At 47.6% G+C, this 11,551-nt stretch overlaps 1 protein-coding gene across 2 annotated transcripts in view; it reads right to left on the minus strand.

Annotated features, from left to right (window-relative positions):
* Positions 1-289: 289 nt before the first annotated feature.
* LOC113203744 (roundabout homolog 2-like) overlaps positions 290-11,551 on the minus strand; it is a 45,873-nt gene continuing 34,611 nt past the window's right edge. Inside the window, exons 3-16 of one of the 2 annotated variants that reach the window (XM_052272573.1) lie at positions 6,926-7,079; positions 6,704-6,834; positions 6,313-6,579; positions 5,733-6,227; positions 5,295-5,620; positions 4,978-5,208; positions 4,606-4,852; positions 4,404-4,519; positions 3,957-4,314; positions 3,594-3,880; positions 3,358-3,463; positions 2,821-3,227; positions 2,628-2,739; positions 290-2,536 (exon numbers count right to left, since the gene is read on the minus strand). In XM_052272573.1, coding sequence (XP_052128533.1) covers positions 2,331-2,536; positions 2,628-2,739; positions 2,821-3,227; positions 3,358-3,463; positions 3,594-3,880; positions 3,957-4,314; positions 4,404-4,519; positions 4,606-4,852; positions 4,978-5,208; positions 5,295-5,620; positions 5,733-6,227; positions 6,313-6,579; positions 6,704-6,834; positions 6,926-7,079 — 3,443 coding nt within the window. In that variant the 3' untranslated portion in view covers positions 290-2,330. Of the gene's footprint in view, positions 2,540-2,627; positions 2,740-2,820; positions 3,228-3,357; positions 3,464-3,593; positions 3,881-3,956; positions 4,315-4,403; positions 4,520-4,605; positions 4,853-4,977; positions 5,209-5,294; positions 5,621-5,732; positions 6,228-6,312; positions 6,580-6,703; positions 6,835-6,925; positions 7,080-11,551 lie in introns of both variants that reach the window. The other variant, XM_052272572.1, reaches the window with a different exon arrangement.

An 11,551-nucleotide genomic window follows, 5' to 3' on the forward strand; every position in this document is an offset into this window, starting at 1 on the left:
GCCGTTACGAAATTGCCGCGCCTTATAGGTAGGTAACATCGGTAACATCTTGCCTACAGTGCATACGCGTACGGCAGGGTGGCCTACCCTGAGTCTAGCAGGCGCCAAGCTCTCGTAATTTGCCGAATTACTCTGAGTAAAAACTGAGCTACTTTCTGGACGACCCCTTATTTACTTATTCCATGCTACCGAGCTGCGTAATATAACGTAATATAATATGTCATGTTATGACAAAGATCTTCCACGACAGACGGGGGTATGTGGTTGGTGGTAGGAATTTTACAATTGCTACATTCAGTCTTCATTATTTATTAACATCGTTAACCATACAAATAAAATGCAACATTTTACAATGTGATAAGACACAATCAGGTAATGTAATAAGATAACACCATTCTGATTAATGACTTATTTAAGAGCCAGTCACTTGCTTTCGAAGCAAGATATGCAACCGCAAAGAACTTTGTATCTATCCAATATCAGCAAATTTACATATAAATACAAATACACAAGGATAAATACAGATATATACATAATTACAAACAAATTTTAACAAAGGGGATAAATTTGGGGACCTAAATGATTATAATACTTTAAAACAGCAATCTCTTTTTGAAATAAGTATGGGCATTGGATTGTCATAATAAAACTTAACAGAAGAGGTAATAAATTGCTATAACTGGAATTATTTGCTTCTACATAGCACAATTGGGGCTTCAAGGAAAAAAGTATATTCAAAAGAATTTTGACAGAACAAAGCAAAAAGCAGCAGGTATAGTTTGTCTTTGTTGCAACACAATATTGCGCCCTTCATTGAGCACAAAATTTTGTTAGAGCAATATGACCTGCTAAAACTAGAATGAACAATGAACAAGGCAAATTCGGGTGATCAAATCATAGGTATTACTATTTTCACTGCTAGCTGTGTCCACCAGGTTCATCAAGGTTTGAGTGCAGCTGGCACATCACATTCACTTTAGTTGTGAACAGTTTGTTTACTATTCTTGTGCTCCTCTAATAGGTTTCTGTTTGGTTTCTTTAAGTTTTTATTTCCCGTCGGAGTGGAGCGGCAGTTTAATTTATTTTTCTCTGAACATATACGTAAACAAATGTGCTGGAGAGACATATTTGGCCATTGTACTTATTTGCTGTTTTGACGAATAATGCAACATCAAATATGCCACTGTAACAAGTCTTGTTGGAAAAAATAGTTCCTCTTAACAGTTGGCAGTGAAAAAAGTTACCAACAAGGTATCAAATTAGCCTGGCGAATCCTAGGTTTAGTCAGCTAATGCTTTAACTGTGGGTTGGTTGCTCACCTCTAGCTCTAACCATAACACATATATTGCAAAGATTATGTGATGTGATGTACTTGATTCTTAGTTTCCTTCACAATATGTAGGCTCACTAGAGCATGGTTTCCTTGATTCCTTTTTTAGTACTGTATTTTAATACATGGTACTTGAACACTTTGTTGAACTATGCAAATGGTAACTGATACAACCACGGGTCTCAACTGACATTATTTACAAAATAGTCTGAAAATTAAAATTGAGAAAACACTAAGAGTTAACAGTAAGACAATATTAGTTGCAAATAATGGGTATTTTACAGAAAATTAACATTGTATCTTTTTAAGTGTAAAAATTACATAGCAAACCCAATTCACAGATAATCAGACTAGTTCTGTTTCTTACAGTTTTCTGAAAAACATGACTGCTAATGTGGATTGAATGATATAAACCACAAAGTAAACTTTGAAAGAGTCTGAAAGTTATGCTTACCCAGTCAGAAACTTTAAATCTAAAAGACGTTTAAGTCTATTTCGGACCCTAAAGATGTCCACATGGTTAAAAATAGACTGTTTATAGAGTTTCAATGTTTTTTGTAGATGTGACATTACTGGCTGGGTAGGTAGACAACACAAATACTCTTTTTAGTTATTTATGCAAGAATAGAAATAAAGAGAATGGAAAATAACACTTGAGTATGACTAGGAACATTGCATGATCACCTCTTATAAAATAAAATGTATTAATAAATAACTTTTACAACAAACACATCCATTAAATGCTGATAGAATCAATACATGCACACAATGGATTTTAAAAAACTATCGACAATAGACGACATTAACTGTTTCCTACTCTAAGACTTGAATCTAAATACCCAATGAAAAGAGACTTCAGCACAGTAATTTATGTCTCAAACCTTATCGCACAGTATCACATGAGAGTTGACAAATTCAGACATATCAACATTAATGAAAATGACATTTTTCATTTAGATTGAATGAGTGAACACTAAATAATATAAATAACTGATATAAGCTACCGTTGATCATTTTCATTGTGGTTATGGCCTACTTCAGCATACATGCATGATGAATCTGAGCAAGAACAACAAGTATCACTGGCCATGGACTGAGGCCGTCCATTACTACTGTTATGATCAGAAGAATAATCACTGCGGCATCCAGAGAGCAGGCAGTCTGCTGCAGAGCCATAATCTGCTAAGGCATTACAGGGTGATTCTGCTGCTGCAAATAAATTTCAGTTTAGTACATCTTATAAGAACAAACATAAATAAGTGGGGATAATAGATAACATTTGAATCAAAAATCTTACCCATAGCAGAATTATTAGGTAATAAACTAATTAAAGAAGACTGACATGCCCGTTCTTCACTGGATGGTGCTGATCCAGACTGAGGATCATATTCGTTTGTGAATCTTGGAACCTAGAGATTATGGAAAGGCACAGATGAAAAAAAAGACTAGCTTAATAAATTTTTGCGAGCCTATTTAGGTAAATTACTTACTGGTGGTGGCCTTTGCTGAGGTGGCTCTGAGTGGTACCGACTCTGCCCATCATTGGCAGCTTGTGGGTGAGACTGAGGACACCGCGAACGCTGCCATGAGCACGTCCTTCCATTGGATGTGGACGCAGAGGCCGAGCCAGATTGCGAACCACTAGTACCACAGCTTCGGCTCGTGGAGCTACCAGGACGGCCCGTCGTGCTGCAGTGGCCTGGGCCTAGACCAGGGCCTGGACCCCTTCGTGAGGACTGCGGGCTGAGAGTGTTACAACCTGGACCAGGGGGTGGGGGTGGTTGCTCTGGCGGGGGAGGGAGGATGTCACTCCAGTGTGGAGGCTGAGAGTGGGAGTGGGGTAGTGGATGTAGGTGAGGATGGGGAAGTCGTCTATCATATGACACATGAACTTCATCTGAAAAAAAATAAAATTTGGACATTTTATAAAAGTAAGTTTATCAATAGTTATTACTGTATCAATAAATTTTGATGGAATTAAGCCTTTCTTTCTTAGGGAAATGAAGTTATAAGATAGTTCAGCTTACCCGAGTAGCTGCCATCAATTGTGCTGGGAGCACCAGGAGATAAAGGACTCTTTCTCTGATACAGAAGACTTCCACTGGCATAAGGATCTTGAGATGGAGTTGAGCCCTAAACAGATGAAATATTCATTAGGTCATACAGTGTATCTCTTGGAAATTAAAGCAGCAAAAGACAAATTTAAATAAATTCAATTAGATTAGATTTGAATTGTGTTAACTTTTCCAAATTAACATATTACCTCCAGGTGGTCTGGCCTTTGTCCAGGGAGTTGATTAAGTAGCATTGTTGTAGCATAAGGAGTAGGATCAGATGCATCAGACTGCTCACAATTAGTTGTTAACGGCGGCTGTCGATAAAATGAAGAAAGTGCACATGCAGCGTCAACTTCTGCGTACTCAGATCCAAGTGGTGGAGTAACAGGCACTCCCTTCCCAGCAGCTGCTCGCCATCCTCTATCGATCCAAAGTGTTTCTTTACCACTCAGTAAACCTAATCCTGCCATGTCATTGGCATTCACAACAGGAACTGCAAATGCAATAGGAATAGAGTCAATAATTGGATTTAATGAGTACTCTCTAGGTAATTGGTTACAGGAACCAACCTTTAAGGTGGCCAAGCTCTTTTCCCGCAGTTTGTCTTCTTTTCATGTAAACCATTCCAGCAAAACCACTGGCTAGTAAGAGAGCCATAGCACCCATCAAAATTGCAAACCATGTTTCTCTTACTACACTTGATGTATCATTTGTGGGCCGTGACCGAGGAGTGAAAGAATGAAGAGCTGACGGATCCATGACAAGAGGTGTCCCTATCGAGTACGGCCCTAGACCAGCTTTTGTAAATGCTGCAACCCTAGTCATATATTCAGCTCCAATCGTCAAGTTGTTTAATAGCACAGACATATTAGTTGCATTCAATGTCATCTGCCCTAAAAGCTTGCCCAATGGGCTGCTTATTTGAATCTGGAAAACAAATGACCCAATGAATAATATTAATTGATAAGAGTCACCCAGAAGTTTCATCAGACACAGGTCATGAAGCTAATTATTACCTTATAGCCTACAATCTTCCCATGATGACTGTCAGCAGCCGGTGGTGTCCATCTGACAAAAGCTGTTGTTGCATTCAAAATTCCAACGTGAATATGTTCTGGAGGAGCTGATGGAGCTAGAAATTCAGATAAAAGTTATAAAATAATTATCCTTACAGTAATAAAATAAAACAAAAAGCTAGAAATAGAAATGTTGACTGACCATCCTCAAGAGTAGAAACTACTTTAAAATTAGATGGCTGTCCGTCAATTGATTTGTAAAATGGTGCAAGGAAAATCTCATATGTGGTGAATTTTTTAAAGTCATTTAAAGTATAACTGGTTGCACCAGAGTTGTCAATTTTCACAACATCATATTCAGGAATATTATCACTGAAGCTATCATTAGTTTGGGGCAACTCGCGATATCGCACGTAAAATCCTTCAATGAAGTTAGCAGAACCAACAATCTGAAAACAGAAGAAAAGATACAAAAGCATAAATAATGAATACAGAAAAATTGAAATTCATACTAGTACAGCATATACCAGATACTATGGGCACACATATAGTGTTAGCCTTGAAAGAGACTTACATCCCAAGTCAGACGTAAAGATGTAGAAGAAATAGGTTGCACATCTCTTAAAGTGACAACACTTGAGCTTAAGTGTGATCGAGCAACAGCCCCTTCATAAGGAGGCAGTATGTCTGCGTTGGCACTCAGTGTATGACCAGGCTCAGACACAGGGCTAGGCAAAGACACACCTGCATCACTTTCTGCTCGAACTATGAAGACATAACTGGAATCTGAAGTAAGACCAGTGACCTGCAAATTCAGATTTTTATAATTACTGGTACTAGTGAAAGCATGAATGTGACAATTTTTATTATTATTATGGTGTGGCGTTTTACCGTGAAAACTTCAGCTTTAATCCCCTTTGCTGCTCGAACCCAACCAATACTTTGATTTTCACTCGTAAAGAAATCAAGCATATATCCAACCAGGTGTGAGCGGTCATAGCGACCTGGGTTTGGATCAATCCAAGAAACTGTTAGAGAATTTCGTGTGGCATTCACAATTATAGGTTTTGGCGGAGCAGTAGGAAGTGAGGCTGGGTCTGGACCCCTACGGGCTTCAGGTAAACCATCAACAACAGATATCCATGCTGACCAAGTAGTTTGACCAGCAGAGGATGAAGCTTTACATGTGTATTCTCCAGAATCTGATAATTGTAAATCTGTCCAAACAAAAATAATGCACAGTAAAATTAGTGAAAGGATATACACAGATGATTTAGAAACTTACATGAACTTTAAATTTGATATTTCAAATATGGTCATGAAATTTACTTTTAACAGACAAACTTCCTCGACTCGACATTGCAATGCGGCTGCCAGATGGTGAAAGAGGACTGCCATCTTTGAGCCAGCTGATTTGTGTGAAGGCTTCACTTCCTGAAGGTGGAGCTGCCTGGCATGGTAACACAGCAACTGCTTGTGCTGGTAAAGTTTGATTTCCAGGACCCAACTGAATAATTGGTGGGGGTGCTTGTTGTAAGGGGAGGACTTCAAGAAGAGCTCTTTCAGTCGCTGAACCAGCAACACTCAAGGCAGAACAAACAAAATACCCAGAGTCTTCTCTAGACACACTTTTCATGGACAGAGTCCCTTCTGCAGATACTGAAATGTCCCCATGAATTGATCCAGGAAACATAAGAAGCCTTGATCCTTCCCGACTCCAAAATACTGATGGAGGTGGGCTACCTTCTGCAGCACAAGGAAAGGAAACAGAACTCCCAAGAGGAACACGCACGTCTGATGGGCGCACAGTAAAATATGGTGGAGCTGAAAATACAATATGGATGTTATGTCTCATGAATACTGAAAGTTAAAATAATTGATCCAAAATATTTAAAAACCTAAAACTTACAATGAACAGTAAGAGCAACTTTTGCGGAATCACTGCCAACATCATTCTCAGCTTCACAAATGTAAGTTCCAACATCTTCTGATGTAACATGTTCTATGCGAAGAGCTTTATTGTCCAGTATATGAGCCCTGGCAATTGGCATTCTCCCATCCTCTCTTCGCCACAACATAGTAGGAGCCGGCTCACCTGCTGAAGCACACTCTAGCTCCACACTTTGCCCGACAAGGGCTGTGACATCACTAGGTGGATGAATAAAGTAAGGCTTAACTGTGAAAAAGAAAGGAATAATCAAAACAAATTAGAGAAGTCTAGAGATAGATAAGGTTAAACGCAGTAGGAGACTAGTTGTTTGGCTCAATGGCACACAACACAACATGACACTTCTTCTTACCATGTACATCAAGGTTGGCGGTCAAGCTCTCCCGTACACCGGCAACATTCTGGGCGATGCATTTGTACTTGCCCTCGTCGCTTTGGGAAACACTAGGTATGAGGAGATTCCCTCCTTCAACGATTTTGTATCTGAAAGGAATCAAGAAGGGAAAGAATCAGATTTGATCAATAAGGAACACATGTGGTGAGCGCACACGCACATATCTGAAGAGCACCCCACCTTCGGTTGTTGTCCACGTCCAAGTCTTGCCCGTTCCTCTTCCAGATGACGGTGGGCTCAGGCTGTCCCTTGGGCGGGCCACACTCCAGCAGCGCAGTCTCCCCAGCGGCCACACGCGTGTCCCTAGGCTGGGTGCGAAACTCGTCCCGCAGAACTGGAACAGAATCGTCAACATCCGTGTAGTCCGTCTATTTTTTTTTGTATGGACGCAGAAATGAAGCGGATATTTCAGGACACTGCGGGCAACGTCCTCTCTCCCCACATACAAACACTCACACTAACGCACACACATACACGAGAGCGGGCGAACCCTTTGACCAGTGGTGCGCGGCCTCAGTGAACGGGGCGCGGCGAATGGTGGGGGAGGGAGGGCGGGGAAGGGGAGGGGATGGGACGCACAGGTGTATTCAACGTGGCATGAGATGGGAAATCGCATGGAAGCGACCCCCCCCCCCCCTACCTCCCTCCTTCCTCCCCGAACCCACGCCGACCCACCCTGCTCAGCGAGCGAGGGGTCGCCTGGGAGGTAGGCGGACCCGCCGCGCACCAGTGTCGCACGGGACTGCCTACCCACAGCCCGCAGGCGCTACGCCGTCCGCCCAAAGCAACCGCCTCGGTCGGAGCGTACCGGGGAACTAGACCACTTATGGGGAATTTATAAATATACTGAAAGAAAGAAAAGAGCAGTATTAACGAGAGCTATAAAAAGCCCCCCCCCCTTTCCCGCACGCCCCTTTTACAGCTGCCTTCCGCCAGGCTCTCCCCTGCCCCGGGAAGGGGTGGACAACGTCACATCCGGCTCCGGCCCGCCTCGGCTCCAGCCAGACCACGCCCGGAGGGCCCCGAGGACACAAAGCCGATCTACAGGAATCAACGGCGGAGTGACAAAAGTTTTCTACGGTGGGGGAGGGGGCGTGGTGTGGTTCACAGGGGAAAGGGGGGGTTGTTGATGTTAAGGATTTCTGCCACGGACTCGCGAGGCTACGAGGGGACTTCCCCACCCACCCACACAGCAGCGGCTCGGCGCTCGGCACAGAGCACACGGGTTAAGGATACCGGAAAGGGGGGGGGGGGCAGCTAGCGGGGGCAGCGGAAGCGGATGTATCGGAGTCAACGAGGATAGGGCTGCGAGGGGAGCGGGGGAAAAGAAGGGGCGAGGAGGGGAGGGGACCGGAAGTACGATCCAGCACTTCCAATCACGTCGCCCCGACATGGCAAAGAGCTCCAAAGCGCGCAGACGTGGGGGTGAAAATGGTCCCAAATCAGAGGTAGTCGTGATCGGAGGCCCCGGAGGCCTGGCCCCTTCACACCGAGTACACGACAAATCTAGGGTGTCTAGTAACTGGAAACCCTCATGGCGATGCGGTGTGGTAGCCTGCCCCAGGAGATCGGCGAAGTTATGGGAGGTTCGGAGCGTGAGATAAATAATAAAAACACCTACGTACTTGGATATGGATACAAGAAAAACGTCTCGGCAGGCAAAACGTCGAAACTTTTAAATCCAATACACAAGGAAGGCTACAGTTTGAAGAGCGTTCGTGGGGCGTGGAGCCTTTGGGAGTAAACCTTCTTGGGTCACTCGCCACCTTCAGTCATCCTCGTGTCACAGGAGTCAAATGGACAAATCTACCGTGCGAAAAAAAGAGGTATGTAGGGGAGGTACTGCAAATCTTTGGCGCATCGCACATCGACGGCGGGGGCGGGGGCAGGACTGACACGGGCGGGGATTTAACCGCAGTCCCAGCTCAGCGGCAGCGCGCGCGTGCTACGGCCTGCAGCACGGCGCGTCCTCCGGGGGACGGAGCCGACGGAGCCGTGGGAGCACCAACCAGATATCTGACAGATAGCGAGCTGCGGCGGAGGGAGGCTCGGGGCGGGAGCCCCTTCCTCCGCACGGGCAGAAGGGGAAGAACAAGCGACAGCAGCGGGGAGCGCAGCGGAGCGCAGGCTCCTAGACGAAGATGAACGCCGAGATAAAGGTCTAACAGGCGATTCTTTGCGCTCGCTGCCGGCAGCGCCACCTCCCTGGGGCACAACTGCCGACCGGCTCCTCCGCCCGGCTCAACCCCCGCAGTGCAGCACCGGGTGGGTAGCGCCCCTGCCCTGATTCCCACAACACCGCGAACATGCTTCACGGGGGCGTGTTGTGCGCCGTGCACTCCAACACACTCACACAGCAGGTCCGGAGCTCTAGAGCAAGGGCGCGCGTCGGCGCGCGGGGGAAGGCGAGGAAGGGTAGGAGTCCGCACTGTGCCAAAGTCGGGTCGGGGGCAAGTTACTGGACAGGGGCTGCCGCGGACAGCCCCCCCCCTCCCTCGTTCCCCACGGTACCCCTGGCGGCTGGCGACTGCAACCCCCCTCCTGCCCCCTGCTTCCCCGTTGCCCTGCCCATTGGCTGCCCTCAATTATATCGGTGTAATCGTCCGTACCATTTCAATGGCCGGGACGCAAGGGGAGGGCCGGGTGCGGCGAGCGGGGCACACAATGCAGGGCCCGGAGGGGCGGGCCGGGGCACCAGCTGCACGTCGACACGGATTAGTTTGACCTAACTTACAGAGGACTGTCCTCGCGCCCAAGAAGTTTCAGTCTTCATGCAGGAAACGGGTGGGTTTGGCCTCGGCGGGTTTGGCCGTCCCCAAACTATGCGCGCGGGGCTGTGTGTGCGCGTGCGGCGTAGTGAATGAGGGAAGAGATTTTATCGGGGGAAGGGGACTACTCCTGCCTCAAACTTCCACTTGAGTAAGGGAATATCATTGTGGTGCGGGGCAGGGGCTCGCTGGCAGCCCAAGGCCCACTTGTCTCCTCAGAACTCGGGGAAAGTTCCGAGGTCCCCTGCAGGGGGCCCCTGCCCCTAAGGTCCCCTCGAGGTCCCTTGAAGTCCCCTCTGTGGCACCTGCTGTAAATTGTGAAAGCACCCTCTCCTCTGCTCCGCCCACTCCTGGTCCGGGGCCCACCCTCCCATCCCCGCCCCGCCAGGCTCTGGCCCGGCAGCGCGGCGGCGGCGTCTCGGCTCCGGCCGCGCTGTGGCTCAGGGGCTGGTCGGAAACAAACCGGAACAACTCCGGAAGCCGGGAGCCGCCAGGGGCTCGGCTCCGAAGTCTGCGCCTGCGGGCGCTCGGCCAGATAGATAGGCCGGCCCCGGAGGACAAAGGCACCACGGCCCACCAAAGTCACGGGGTGTAGCCCCCCCCCTCCCCTAAACAAGCTGGTTGATACCGTTGTTTTTGAGCCACGCGTTGGTTGTCGCCAGAGCACGCCTCTCGGCCTCACCTGTGAACAGAAAACAACAAAGCCTGTCGTTAGTAGAAGAAACAATGAGGGGAGAGAGAAGTATAATACGAGGAGGAATTAAAACTTGACGACTGGGTGCGATTTGTGCGTATTTGTGCCGGGGGTGTGGCTCTTTTGTCAAACGATAATTTCCCCGAGTCGAGCTGCTCTGTCAATACTTCTACTCCACGAGAAAAACATTAACAATAAACAAAAACAGTTTCTTTCAAAATGGTTTCTTTTTCTTTTTCCTCGAATCGCTCACCCTCTCACAAGTATACCTTTCCGACTAAGTCATTGTGCACTTGAGCACCGCCAGCATCACGGAGTTCTTTAAACCCACGGGTACCTCAGCACCCTCGTTTGTACCTCTCTAATTAGTAATCAACTTGCTTACTCGCGTTTGCTTCTTTTTGCTATTTTTTTCCAACTATGAAAAGGCACTGTGGGCCGCACGGCCGCGCACGGCACGGCACTGGCGGGCTATTATTCTCTCGTTAAGACGTCACGCGTCTGCTGGCCGCCGAGGCCCCCCGCCCGCCGCCCGCGACCCGCAAACCAGCCCCCTGATTTATCCGCTGATGGTTGTCACTGTTACACCGTAAAGTGCAGCCTGTGTAAACCAGGCGGGGAACGACTTGTCCGCACGAATGAACCACTTCCCTCTCACGAGGCGAGTCCGCGCGATAGCCGAACAGTGGTACTACGCCTTGGCGGCGGGGTCGACAATCAACCTGGAACGCGACCCTCCACACAATGCAAGCCAAGTGGGGATAAAAATGTACCGTCACCCAATATTTAATTTTTCTTTGATATGGTGTAAGCCCAGAGGGTAGGTTTGCGTAACTTTTTCAAATGTTTATCCAAAATGCATGGCGTGGATTGGATTTTTTTTTAGCCATACACAAGCCCGCGTGAAAAGTACTTTTCCAGTTAGTGAGCGGGTGCGGCTTGCGCGCACTCGTTCGCCATGCGGCGGTCCTGTGAAACTAATTCAAAGTAAACTTTTTCCACAGAGGCCCAGGTCAGGGCGAGCCTATGCGGTGGTGTGGGCGCGCAGCCTGCGCGCGCCGCGCAACAAAAACTAATGCAGCAGCCCCCGCCCGGCACCGCCCGGCACACACAGGGGGGCCCCGCTGCTTTCCTGTAAATTAATTTGCAGCCGGCAGGCAGGACTCCCCCGGCCGCTCGGGGGGGCCACATGAGCTGGCGTGCGCGGCAGGCGGCAGTGGGGGGCAGGCGGAAGGTTGGAGGTGAAATTAAATTTCAGGGGGTTTGGCGCTGTCTGGCTAGTCGGCAGCCGCGCCGCCGTGCCCGCCGTGCAAGCGCTAGCGGTCTGGCATGGCCCCAGCAGAG

Source organism: Frankliniella occidentalis, unplaced genomic scaffold (genome assembly GCF_000697945.3).
Source record: "Frankliniella occidentalis isolate FOCC.00 unplaced genomic scaffold, Focc_3.1 Scaffold212, whole genome shotgun sequence".
Classification (NCBI taxonomy): Eukaryota; Metazoa; Arthropoda; class Insecta; order Thysanoptera; family Thripidae; genus Frankliniella; species Frankliniella occidentalis.